Source organism: Alligator mississippiensis, chromosome 3 (genome assembly GCF_030867095.1).
Source record: "Alligator mississippiensis isolate rAllMis1 chromosome 3, rAllMis1, whole genome shotgun sequence".
Lineage (NCBI taxonomy): Eukaryota > Metazoa > Chordata > Crocodylia > Alligatoridae > Alligator > Alligator mississippiensis.
This window is the reverse complement of record NC_081826.1, coordinates 222465874-222478907: the sequence shown is the minus strand read 5'-3', so window position 1 is coordinate 222478907 and position 13034 is coordinate 222465874. Positions and strand designations below refer to the sequence as shown.

Genomic DNA, 13034 nt, shown 5'->3' with positions numbered 1-13034 from the left:
ACCTGCCCTTCTGGCTTTGAGATGCTTGCATTCCTTTCTCTAATAAGAGGGCAACTAGGTTGGTAGGTTTTAGAGCAGGGGCGGGCAATTATTTCAAGTGGAGGGCCGCTTACTGAGTTTTGGCAAGCCGTCAAGGACCGAATGACAGGCAGCCAGGAGCAGATAATAATAATTTTCTAAAATGTTTAGGGTCCCCGTGGACCAGATAGAATGGCTGCATTTTGCCCACCCCTGTTTTGGAGCTTTTTATAGTTAGTATTGTTACAGGTTTTATTTGCCATTTGGTACCTTCTCATAAATAAGTACAGCAATAGGATTTCTTTTCCTGATGACAGAACACAAGGGACAGTACTTCAGTAGTCCCCCCCACTTTGTGACTAAGTCATGACAGTTCATAAAAGACAGTCACCACATTCCTATGCCTGGGAAGAGGTCACATAGCAATGTACCGATCCATCTATAAAACTTTCTCAAGAAGGATTTGGAAGATGGGGGAGAAGGTCTTCCTTCTAGAACAGCTGTTAAACGCAGTCTTCAACTGTGGCAGGCCCTTGAAAACTTCTCCGTTCTAGACCCCGTTCATGTAGTTAGTCACAGTGAGACCACTGAGCAGCAGCCACTCACTGTTGTTTCAAAATTGCCTCAAAGAGCACTCCTTCATGAAACAGTCTGCATCTGCACCAAGAACTGGGAAAGAAATATCTCACATTCAAGTTTCTGCATCAAAATCTACACAAGCACTGGCTGTTGTTTCCAGACTTCTGGACTGTACTGCTACCAACAGTAATGTGATGCCAAATCCTTCATTCCTGTCCAAGCTTGCATCATATACCAAAACAACCAAAGGCCCAACTTATACCTAGCAAGCACCATTGCCTGAGGTGTTGATGGTACGGCCTTACTGAAATATTTTTCACTTGCTCTAGTATCAGGATGAAGGACCGAATCTATTTGATGTGGTTTAATGACACTGAGGCAGCGCGCAGAGTCATCTGCCTGAGCTTGGAAGAGGACTATTCTTTTTCCTTGCCAAAAGGCTTGCAGCAGAACCTCTTACCTTGATGAATGTTTGCAGGAATCCTTTTAAAGAACTGTAAAATCAACTATTAGACTTGATGAGAGAAATTCCTAGTGAGATATTCCCTGTGTTCTAGACAGTACATCTCACCTGTAATCTCCTGAGCTAGGTCCCTAAGAAAACGAAGCCTATTGGCCTTAGTGTAACTCATACGCATGCAAGTTAGTGCTGTTTCTCAGATTTGGTTAGTCTATACTAGTGGTCACCAACTAGTGAATCACAATTCACCAGGAGATCTTGGAGCCTCTTGGAGTCAATCAGAGGCTGAGGTGAGGGGGCTCAGTGCCCGCGTGTATGCACACACGCGCCCAGCCCAGCAGGTCAGTCCATGGGGGAGGGAAGGGGTGGGGACTAGACCGAGGCCCCTGTGGTGAGGGACAGTGCCGCAGAAGCAAGAGCAGGTGTAGATTGTCGGGTCCTGGCTGGGTGGGACTTACCTGCTGGGGAGGCCGTGCCCCCAAATAATTTTTTCTCCCTCTGTTTTGATCTGCCCCTCTCCGGCCACTTCCCTCCCCACAGACTTACCTGCTGGGCAAGGCGGGGGGTGGGCAGCAGTGGCGCACGGTAGATCTTGGGTTGCTTTTAAATGCCAAAGGAGATCTCCTACTTAAAAAGGTTGGAGACTACTGGTGTGTAAGGTGTGAATCTACCTTGCCTTCTGTTCTAATGGAGAGAGAATAGTGGAAGTGAGCACTCTCTGGGTAGATTTTATGCAGGAATCAACCTCATTTCAAGCAAGGTAGATAATGTTTCATTGTCAGCTTCCACTGAACTAAAGGTCTTTTTAGATTTTTTGCTGTATGACTTGTTGGACATTCCCTGAGAAAAAATGCAAAATGCTGGACACATTACAGCTCTTCCCAGCTGTATGTTTGCTGAACCTGTTCACTGAATTACCTGAGCCTGTAAAAGCTATTTAGCATATTCCACTGGACACTGCAACAACATTTAAAGAGACTGATGGGTCATATTTGAATTTAAGGTATATTTATCAGGCATTCTTTAATTGGGAATAATGTATTGTTAATTGCTATTGATCAGATATGCTCTGAGACACGATAAAGGTGTACGTAGACTTTTGTGAAGTTAGATCACGTAAAAAAGGTGCACCTGATCTAACTCCGTTCACCTATGTATGTACTTTACGCTTAGATATAATAGTCGAAAAATGGCCAGCCCAGTCTAACTTAGTTCCCCTGAGAGGAGCACTGTTAGATTGGGCATGGTTAGACCAATCTAACTGAAAGTCTGTATACGTTCAGAGGACAGCCCTGGGGCTGATTCCTCCCCCTAGCCCGTGCCTCCCATGGTGCTGATCTTACCAGTGTTTACTGGTGCCCAATCAAAGTAAGTTGGGGTAGGGGGGAGGAGAGATTGGGGGACAGGGGTTGGTCCACAGGGAGGGTTGTTTGTCAGGGAATGGTGGGGTTGGCAGGATTGGTGGGGCTCCCCTCCCCTTCCTCCAGTTGGTAGATATTTTTAGCTCCTTGGCCTCCTGATCTACCCGTCCCTCCTGCCATCCTGATTTACTTAAATCAGGCTCCCATCACTGGAGAACCCCTGTGAAACTGACACTGGGAACAGTTTGTATGCAAGATTGGGGCGGGGGTGGGGGTTAGGGATGTCTTTGGGGAGGTGGGGGTTGGCAGGATCAGAGCAGCTCTTTGATCCTGCCAACCTTCACCTCCCCCGGCCCCCCGCGATCCTTCCATGCCCCTAGCCCCTTCTCCCCCCCCCCCCTCCAATTCTGCTGAACTCCCCTGTATGCACCCTTAATTGTATCTACTGACTTGCAAAGAACCACCTGGAGGAATTCAAAGTTCCTGTACTGTGATTTATGTGGTACCTGCTATCATTTCAACAGCCTGTTATTGCTGCCTGGTTAAAAATCAGAATTAAACAAAGCATTTAATTGCATTTTGAACTTTCAGCTTGCTATTTCAGATAGTTTTTTGTTAATGGATGTTTTATTTTGTGTGATTACCTAGGTTTATCTACTAGTCACTTCGCCTGGGCATTTCATTCAGTAGCAGAAGAAGAACTACTGAACATGCTTCCTGCAATGCAGAAAGGAGATCCAACTTGGTCAGAACTCAGAGCCATGGGTGTAGGATGGTGGGTTCGAAATATCCATACATTGCGCAGATGCATAGAGAAGGTAAATGCAGCTGATTGAAGACCAGTTAGTTTAAGCTAAACATAGTTTGTTTAATTAAAAGTTTTGCAGGTATTTTGTGATGTAGGGACCTTAAAGGTAAGGATTTTATGTTGAGGATGATACCAAAGGAGGACATATGGAAAATGGTTCCATATCTTGTCCCTTTCTATAGATCTTTTTTCACTAAGTTGAGATCAGGCTGCATCTTCAAATATGTTTAAAACTTGATTGATTTATTTTTTAGAATGCTTGATTCTGCACTGTTTGGTAGGGAATACACAACACAAAGCATGCAAAATTTCATAAATGATCAATCAATATTCGGATACAACCTGTCAAGTAATTTTTAGCACAGAGTCTTCAACATTGCTTCAGCACTCTTAAATGTCATACATAGTCCATGTTAAGAAATTATGCCTACTGAGGAGGGGTATAGTTTCACTCTGACAGACCTGGCAAAAATGAAGGAAACAGGCTACTGTACATCTTCCATGAAAACAGATTAATGAGGTACCAAATGCTTACAGGATGCATTATTTAGCAGCTGTTGTTTTAATAAATTGTCACAGGGATTTAGAAGCAAGTTAGTCCTCATAAGAAATTGCAATTACTCTTTTTCAAGGTTTAAGGGCTTTTAATTCCTCTCCTTCTGCAATGAGATAAAACATGCATAAAACATTCCAAAAAGAAGGCTGCGTCACAATTTACATTTTCAGTCTTTCAAGGTTAAATTCAGCATACATTTTCACTGCCCATTATTCAGGTTAAAGGAGCTTTTACCATCTGTTACTGACTGATTGGGGCTAGGGAGAGCTGCTTATCTGACCCTTCTTTTCTCTGATTTGAGTTGTTGCCCCCTTCTACCAGCTTCACCTAGCTTTTTAGAATTCAGTCAGGGCAATTAGTTCTTGTCATTTCTAGCTAATAGTTATAGCAGCCTAACTGAGACCCACGTCTTCACTAAAGATGCTAAAATTTTGCAACATAAACAGATATCAAATGGATGGGGAGGGTCAGATAGACAGTGCTGTATTGCGCCCTGTTGTTGCATACATTCATTCATTCTACTGCAACATGGGCTTCTGCTGACCGTCTGTATGGGCCAGAAATAAGTAAATTATTTTAGTTTCTTATGTCAAGGGCTGAAAACAGACATCACCTTTGTGCTGCCATAATTTTTTTTTCTGGTGGTGCAAAGCAAAAGAAAACAAATGTTTCTGTTTTTTGTCATACCCCAAGTGCCTGAATTCGTGGCTCTGACAAAAGACGGTATTAATTTATGCTGCTATTTTGTGGTGAATGTCTCTTTTACTTTTTTTTAAGAGAGGATGTCTTCTTTATAGGCGTCCTATTTGAAGAGTGTGAGTAGACATGTGTTCCTTGTGCTTCAAGGGCCCAATCCTGTGCACACCAGGAATTCCCCTGCAGGGGTATCCCTGGGTGTGCAGGACCAGGTCCTGAATTACCAGCAGGGGGACTGGCCAAGGTTTCCCACTTGCAGAGGTAGGCCCAGGAATCCAGTATCGGGGAATTCCCTGGGCATGTATATTGCACTCAAGGTGTGCGCCAAGTCTGTTGATACTGAATTTTGATACTTAAATCTTAAGCCTGAGATTATTTTACACTCTTAGATGGAAGAGACATAACTCATACTTGTGCGGTATGAGACTTGGTCCCTTCATTTTATGATTGGAACTTTTTCACACAAGTAATAGCACTGGGTTGTTGCCTTAAGTTGCATTTCAGTTTATTTCCTGATTTAATTGCTCAGTGCATCTTTTGAATTCAGGCTCAAGGTTTTAGTAAACCAAACCATTACTGATAAGCCAATTGAAATTGTGTTTCTATTAAATGTAAAAACTGCTAAGAATAACACTATATTTACTGTTTTACTTTGAAAAAGTAGAAAGGAACTTGTGAAAGTGACACTTTTTTTGCCTCCTTCGATTTATAGGACAAACTGATAATCAACATTGAATGGATTCGCTGAAAATCCATGTAAACTAAACAATATTACACAGTAAAAAGGGAAGTTTGAGATGCAAATCCTTAGTATTCAACATGAACCAAACTTTTTTAGAACTTGTAAAATGCACTTGCAGTAAATATGATTGTATTAGAGGATATTATGGGACTTACATGATATTTTGAGAATCTGACCCAATATGATTTATCTGTTTGTTTCTTATGTTTTAGCACTGTTTCTGGCCCAAGTCCTTGCCCACACATTCAGTTTGAAAGACTGGGTATAAACTGATTAATAATCATAAGTAAACAAAACCATTTTTTATCATGAAACAGTGAAATGGATACAAACTTGACTTGATTAGGGACTGTTTTAATTAATCATAAAGAAATAAAAAAATCCTTTTTTTTGCATTCAAAAATTCAGCAGAAACTTTCTTCACAGGTAGCTAAAGCAGCCTTTCAGAGGAACAACGATCCACTTGATGCAGCCATTTTTTACCTTGCGATGAGAAAGAAGGCTGTGATTTGGGGATTATACAGGTAGGAGATGTTCAAGAAAAGTACTCTTGGTAAAGTCTAAGTTCCATTACATACAACTGTCTATTGTCCTATCCTATTTTTAAAAAGATAATGTGTCTGCATCGATACTAAAACAACAAAAATGTCTCCTTTACTATTATGTTCCGTTGCTGTAGTCACCATAACAAATTGTTCTTTACTACATCTTGACAAAAAAAGTTTAAATTTAAAAAATTCAAACTCAGTTTTAATTGTTTTAAAAAGTTTCATGGATTTATATTCTATTGTGTTCCTATAATTCAAGAAAATTGTTCTCCAAACTTGATTTTTACAGCAGGATGCATATACCCAAGCATTCTGGTATTTAATAATGTTTGTACATTCTTAAAGTATCAAAATAGATATGTTTAAAGTATATGCAAGGCAAATGATTTTTTTCCAAAACAGTGACTGTAATGCACATACGTACAGTTAACGTCAATGGTTTTAGCATATATAGTAGTCCAATTTTCTAAAAGTGGATTTCATGTCTCAAGTCTTCAATTAGAAAACATAACTCTAAGGTAGCTCCTCTACGCATGCAGGTAAAGGTGAAGTTGGATGTAATACAAGATCCTGCCATACTGTATGTGCCTCCTCCCATGACATGTGCATGGCAGGAGGCGCGACTGTGAGATTGCACATTAGAGCCCATCGAGCCTGACTGCCACTACTGGGGGAACCTGATCCTGGGCTCCCCATGCACTGGCAAGAATCAAGTACCCATGGCTGGGAGTCTTCTCAGCTGGGAGACCAGAGCTGCTGGTCCCACAGAGTCTTGCAGCTGTGGTGTACAAGTATAGTGAGTCCTATCCTGTTTCTGATTGGTCGAGGGACCCTGAAAGTCCTACCCCTCATCCAGTCAGAGGTGTGAGGGGGTGCCACCACACTCTGCTGCAAAAATGGCACCCAGTGCTGCACTCGGACTGTCAAATTGGGGGGCAGCCTCCCTGAATTCAGTAGGTCCCTAGAGATAGGTACTTTGCACATGTAGCTGATCTAAGTTTAGGGTGACCACCTTTTCAAAATGAAAAGGGACACATACCCACCTCTCCTCCCCACCCCCTCCCTGCCATGGCCGGAGTGTGGGGGTGCAAATGTAGGCTGCCTTATGTGAGCTCGGAGCTCCCCATCCTATTGCCTTAGCCCCAGGAGCCCCATGCTGGCCACATGCCCCCTGCCTGCCTGGCAGCTGTGGAAAGCACAACTCTGCATTGCCCACACTGCTGCCAGGAGGGCAGGGGGCACACAGCTGGCACAGGGCTCCCAAGGGAAAAGTAGCAGGGTGGGGAGCCTTGAGGCTGCAGCAAGCAGCCCTGTGTGAAATTTGGGGAGCATGCCCAGTGGTGCAGAGCTGCCCCCCCTCCCCTCCCCAGTGCCCCATGGATGAGCCTCCTGTGGGTCCATCCTACCCCCAGCCTCATGCACCTAGCTGGGCAGCACCCCCAGCCCCTGTAACGTGTAGAGGGGTGCTTGAGTTGGATCTAGCATTCCATCCATGCTGTCTGGAATAAAACAGATGTCTTCTAGGAAAAAAAAATAGTACCATGAAAATTACCTGTACCATAATGCATTTACAAGCTGGCCGAGGCAGCCTTAATTCTGGCATTATGAGTGCTTGACTTTTGCAACCTTAATGTCCTTTAAATACAGTTTTCTTTCTTCGAATTGCATGTTAATTTTAAGAGCTCACTTGGGACAAATAAGCTTCTTTATTTTCATTGTCCAAATTTACCACGGTAATTGAAAATGCTGGGCAATTGTGAAATGCACTAATTTAAAAAAACGTTGCATTGTCAGAATTATATCCATGGTGCTCTGTTTCTTGATTGGAAAAAAGAATTTTTACTATTACCCGAGAAAGCCAAGCTTTTTAAATGTACTCGGGTATTATACATCAATGGCTGATTTAATTACTAAAATATAACATCATGCTTAAGAGTGCATGAAAATGCTCTCATTTTGGTGTTTAACAAGAATGTGAAGTACTGGTATTTTCCTTTTGAGAGATGTTGAAGTCAGAGGTGTCATCAGAAGATGATACGTTATTTCTGCAACTTCAGTTTGAGAAATTTGGTTCTGATGAATGCCTAAAAATATGCTTATCTGCAAGTCTAAAATCAGCCAAACGTTTTCAAGTAATTATCAAATTACTAGCCTTGACTTTTCAAGGGATACAGGCAAGGTCTTCACCTGTTCTACTACTTGAAGACTTAAAAACTTAAGATTCCTTTGCCAAGAATATTCACCACTTCAATTTAAAAAATGGATCTTTGTGTTAGTACTTGATATGCTTCTAAGAAATGTTTAATATCTAAAATCTTACATTCATATTTGGGCAATTGTATAAATTAAATTTGGGGGCAGCTTTTGAATAAATATTAAACTAATAACATGGTAATGTTTTTAATTCTTTTAAAATCTGGCAGGTCCCAAAAAGAAGCTAAGATGACACAGTTTTTTGGAAACAATTTTACTGAAGATAGATGGCGTAAAGCAGCATTAAAGAATGCTTTTTCTTTGCTGGGCAAACAGCGTTTTGAACATTCTGCAGCATTTTTCTTGTTGGCTGGTCATTTAAAAGATGCAGTTGAGGTAACAAAAATAGCTGAGATTTTAGTGCATCACAATAGTGAAATGTCTTATGTCAGTATATTGGGGATTATACTAAGCTAGGTATTTATTGAAACCTGAACTTGTATTTTACTTTTTCATCTCTAACTTTTCCATGTTGTTGAATGTCTTATGTGCAACATCTCTGATATTTGCACATCAGTTGAAAAATGCATTTAATAATTTTTTCTCAACTATTAGTGTTACAGAGGAAACAGAGGGGTTGTTGAATCTGAAAGTGTGTCCCCCTTGGTAATTGGTGTAACTTGTCTCCCAAGTGTAGAGACCCCTTCACAAGGAAAGCGTTTATCTGGCTCTGATCTCACAGTAGTTAGGAGTAAAACATACTCAGTGTGAGGGTAATGAGGCTCATTTATTACATCTTACTGCACACAGAAAAAGCTTTATGAAGTGTTACGTGTATACTGACTAAACTCAGAGGACCAGTGTTTTATCAGAATTTTACTTCAAACTTAGTAATCACAAGAATTTGTTGCTCAATTTTTTTTATTTTTTTTTTTGCATTTTTCTTCCTGCCACATGTACTACATTTGAGATTTTTGTTTCTAAATATTTATTGATTACATTTAATAATTCAAACCTGGCCTGTGGTACTGATGACATTTTCTGGTGACATTTTTTTTATCAGACTGTTAGCAAACTTAAAACTCAATTTTTGTTCAAACACTATTTTACATCAATGTTTCACTTGTATGTCCTGTCAGTAACTATTTGTTTAAAAGTGGCTTGTTTAACCAAAAGTCTTTTTTTTTCCCCTTAATTTTTCTTTTGTGAATTAGGTCTGCCTTGAAAAGCTGAATGATATTCAGCTGGCTCTTGTAATATCAAGGCTCTATGAATCAGAGTTTGAAGTATCCAGTACTTACAAATCTATACTACAGAAGAGGATTTTGGGAAGTTCATTTCACGGGAAAGAGAGTTCATCCAGCATACACAATGATCCCTTTCTACGAAGTATGGCTTATTGGATTTTGCAAGATTACAGGAGGGCTCTTGATACTCTAATTAAGCAGCCTATTGGAGATGATGGTGGTAAGTATCTAAATATCTTCTATCCAATTCATTTTAATTGGGTATTTGTGTTGTAAATTTAGACCTCGTTTAATCCGTTATAAAGATGAATTGTGCAATGCATATTTATTTTTCAGCTTGGTAAAATTGGCCTTAGTAATATTTAAAAATATGTTTGTAACCAGATTATAGTATAACTGTCAGTAATAATTTTCATGAGCAGAAAAGGAATGTGCTCTTAACCAGTTTCCTGTTTAAGAATGTGAACATGTAGAACCAGTGTAAATGAAATAGCTTTGTAATACAAATCCTAAAAATTAATAAAAAGTCATCTTCAGCTGTTTTTTCCAACAGCAATCATAAGGTTAAAAATGTAAGTTAATATAGTTTTTTCATCCCAACCCAAGGACCATTATTTTGATTGTTTTAGTTCCTTCTCTTAGCCCCAGATATATAATGCTACTTAGTTTGTGTAGTATGAGTAGTCTTTACTTTGGAAGCATCTACCAGGATGATTCACACATTTGCAAATGTGTTGTGACATAAACACTCTCCCAGAGCCTTTCTGAATACTTCAAGCCAGTCTCTGAAGCCATCAAAACTAAATTTATATCTTTAATTTTGAAGACTCTTTAAACCTGTTGCAAGTCAAGAAAGATCACTTTTAACACCAAGTTTTAAAACGTTTAAGAATTTCTGACATTATGCCCCTGAATGTCCCGTGATCTCGAGTTTTAACTAAAGCTTTTGAAATACTTCATGTCCTTAAACTTCCTATGCAAGTTAGACTCCTAAATACTTATAGTAGATCTAGCCCAGAATTTTTACTTGAAAGGTCACTTTCCTAGTGGCAATTAGTCCATTTTGTAAAGTGTTTCAGGGTTGAATGGCTGTGACACTGTAAGCCAGGTTTTTACAAACATAAAATATTATTTTTGATCCTTTCTAGTTCATTTCTAAATTACTGATATAATTCCACCTTAATGAGGAATTGCCTGCCATTTGGCTGTAACTGTTTTTGGACAGGTTCTCATCTGTAATCTCAATATTAAATGATTCTGAGTTTATAATTGGTGTCGATTTTTAAATGCAATCAATTTCTCATTTGACTCTTGATAGGCATCAGTTTTTAATGCGGTAGGGCTGTGGTTATAATGCAATAGATTCTACTCCAGCTATCCAAAACACTAAGGCTTCCATTTCTCCTCCTAGTTTTGCTTCTGTAGCATGTGCAGATCAGCCTGTACCTATGCTCCCAGCTTTCCAGTGATGCCTGTTGTTCATTTTTGGAACAATATCTCCCAAAATATTGATTGAATAGTCATTGGTCTCTTGAATTAGTAGTGCTACTTTAGCATTAGACTGAAAACAGTAATTGTTACGCTGATCCATTTTCCTTTCTTCGTGCAGTATTGCTATAAACATGCATATAAACATGAGATATGAACATTATAAATATTATGATTAAATAGCTGTATTATGTTATAAAATTGTGTTACTAAGAAGTTTTGCAATGTACTTTTTTGGAGCAGTCTTCCCAGGAGAGGAACAGCTAAGAAACCATAACATCTACCTTATGATTTCCACTGTCATCCATTTTAGAGCTTAAAAATTCTTGATAAGATGAACTAGAACAGTTATTCATTTATTTTCATTTTTCAGAAGATGCCACTTTGATAATGACACAGTGAAGGCAATAGCCTTACTTTCTATTGCAAAAAATAAGACTTGGAGTTCTAATTATTGTATCTGAACTGATGTAAAAGTAAGCAAAATTGAGCAATAGTCTCTCCAAACTGAGGGCATACCTCTGCTCCTATTGAGGTTATTAAAGTTCTACCATTTGTTGTAGTAAAGGAACAGGTAGTGAATGGGATACTGTAGTCATCTAAAAGCAGTCTCTAGAATTAGGTACTTTACATGCAAAGTGAAGGTGCGAATAGGGAAAAGCACCAAACTTTAAAATATATGGACATCCTATATTACACAGATTATTCAGACTTTTGATTACTGTATTTACTTGACTCCAAGATGACGCTTTCTCCTCCATTTAAGTCGGGAGCGGGGAGCCCCTTGTTTTGGACTCTAGTAAAAGGTAGTGGGAAGGTGGACAGCTGCTGCAGCTCTGGCCCCAAACCTGGGTTAGGGTTGGAACCACAGCTGCTAGTTTACCCCCCTTTACCTTCCTCCCCCTCTCCCCACACACACACACTTTTTATCCATATAACACGTTTATAACTTTTTTATGGCTAGAATCTAAGTTTTGGGTTGTCATTCTAAATTCAGAATCATCTTGTATTGAGGTATATGTGGTGGGTTTGTATGCATGTTGTAGATGAACATTTTAAACAGAATTTGTCTCCTTGTTGTGTTTTGATCTACAGATGGACATACCTCATCAAGTTGTAACCCTGCAGTGTTTAATTTCTATAACTATCTAAGGACGCACCCACTCCTGTTGAGACGCCATTTTGGCTCTTCTGATGCACCTTCCACACATATATGCTTAACTGTAGAAAATGGACTAGCAGATAAAATCAATCTAGGGGAAAGAAGGTTGTTCTTCACTACAGCATATGCTCATTTAAAAACTGGCTGTCCCATGTTAGCTCTGGAAGTGTTATCAAAGATGCCAAAAGTGGTCAAGAACTCAAAGTCTTTTTGTAGAACTCCTAGCTTAATAGATAGTAGTAAAGACTACTCACCATCTTCTCCAGTAAGATTAGAAGCTCAAGATAGATCTTCTCTTGTTGATGGGTCACAACCAGTTCTAAATGGTTTAGGATCACCTTCAGATGCTTCATCTGATAAGCAGTCAAGCTCAGTTCTTTCTTTTGACTGGAGCCAGCCAAGTTTAGTATTTCAAGATGAACCTTTGGAACTAAAGTGGGACAGTGACAAAGATGAGGAAAGTGAAGATTCTTCTCTTATAATGAAAGAGCTGAAACCCAGACCCAAGACCAGTGAAAAGCTAGATGAAACTAGTTCCAGCTACACAGGATCTTTCAGTGCACTTGATGAAACTGATATTTTAAGTCCATCTGAAGATGTTATTTCAGCACATTTGAAGTTTAGAGCATGTTTGAAAATTCTCACCGTAGAGCTTCGTACACTGTCAACGGGTTATGAGGTAGATGGCGGGAAGCTGAGGTACCAGCTTTATCATTGGCTTGAAAGGGAAGTGGTAGCTCTTCAAAAAACCTGTGACTACAGTGCTGAAGTAGAGGAGATGAAATCTGGGATTAGTGTGGTAGACGAAATTGCATTAAGTGAAAATACTGAAGAGTCACCTGACCAACAAAAAGCTATGATTCAGAGAGAGAATTTTCTAACAAGACAGCAATGGCTTCTAAAATACCAGTCACTCCTGAGAATGTTCCTTAGTTACTGTATACTTCATGGATCTCATGGTGGAGGATTGGCATCTGTGAGGATGGAATTGATTTTACTTTTACAAGAATCTCAGCAGGTAGGTACTTTCCTTTTGTTGCAGAGGCATTCTAAATACAATTTTAATTTGAGACATGTAATGTACCTCTTTTGTTTTGATATCATAATATGTACCTGGCTTTTATAAAAACATAACTCAGTTTTACTCATACTTGATTTCAGAATTTATATAAACCC

The 13034-nt window shown here is 39.6% G+C and overlaps 1 protein-coding gene across 2 annotated transcripts in view; it reads left to right on the top strand.

Annotated features, from left to right (window-relative positions):
- Window positions 1–13034, top strand: part of DMXL1 (Dmx like 1) — a 140774-nt gene that overhangs the window by 68563 nt on the left and 59177 nt on the right. For both annotated transcript variants that reach the window (XM_059724916.1, XM_019478071.2), the window contains exons 20-24: window positions 3067–3236; window positions 5647–5744; window positions 8192–8357; window positions 9176–9428; window positions 11792–12876. In XM_059724916.1, the coding sequence (XP_059580899.1) occupies window positions 3067–3236; window positions 5647–5744; window positions 8192–8357; window positions 9176–9428; window positions 11792–12876 (1772 nt within the window). The remainder of the gene's footprint in view (window positions 1–3066; window positions 3237–5646; window positions 5745–8191; window positions 8358–9175; window positions 9429–11791; window positions 12877–13034) is intronic.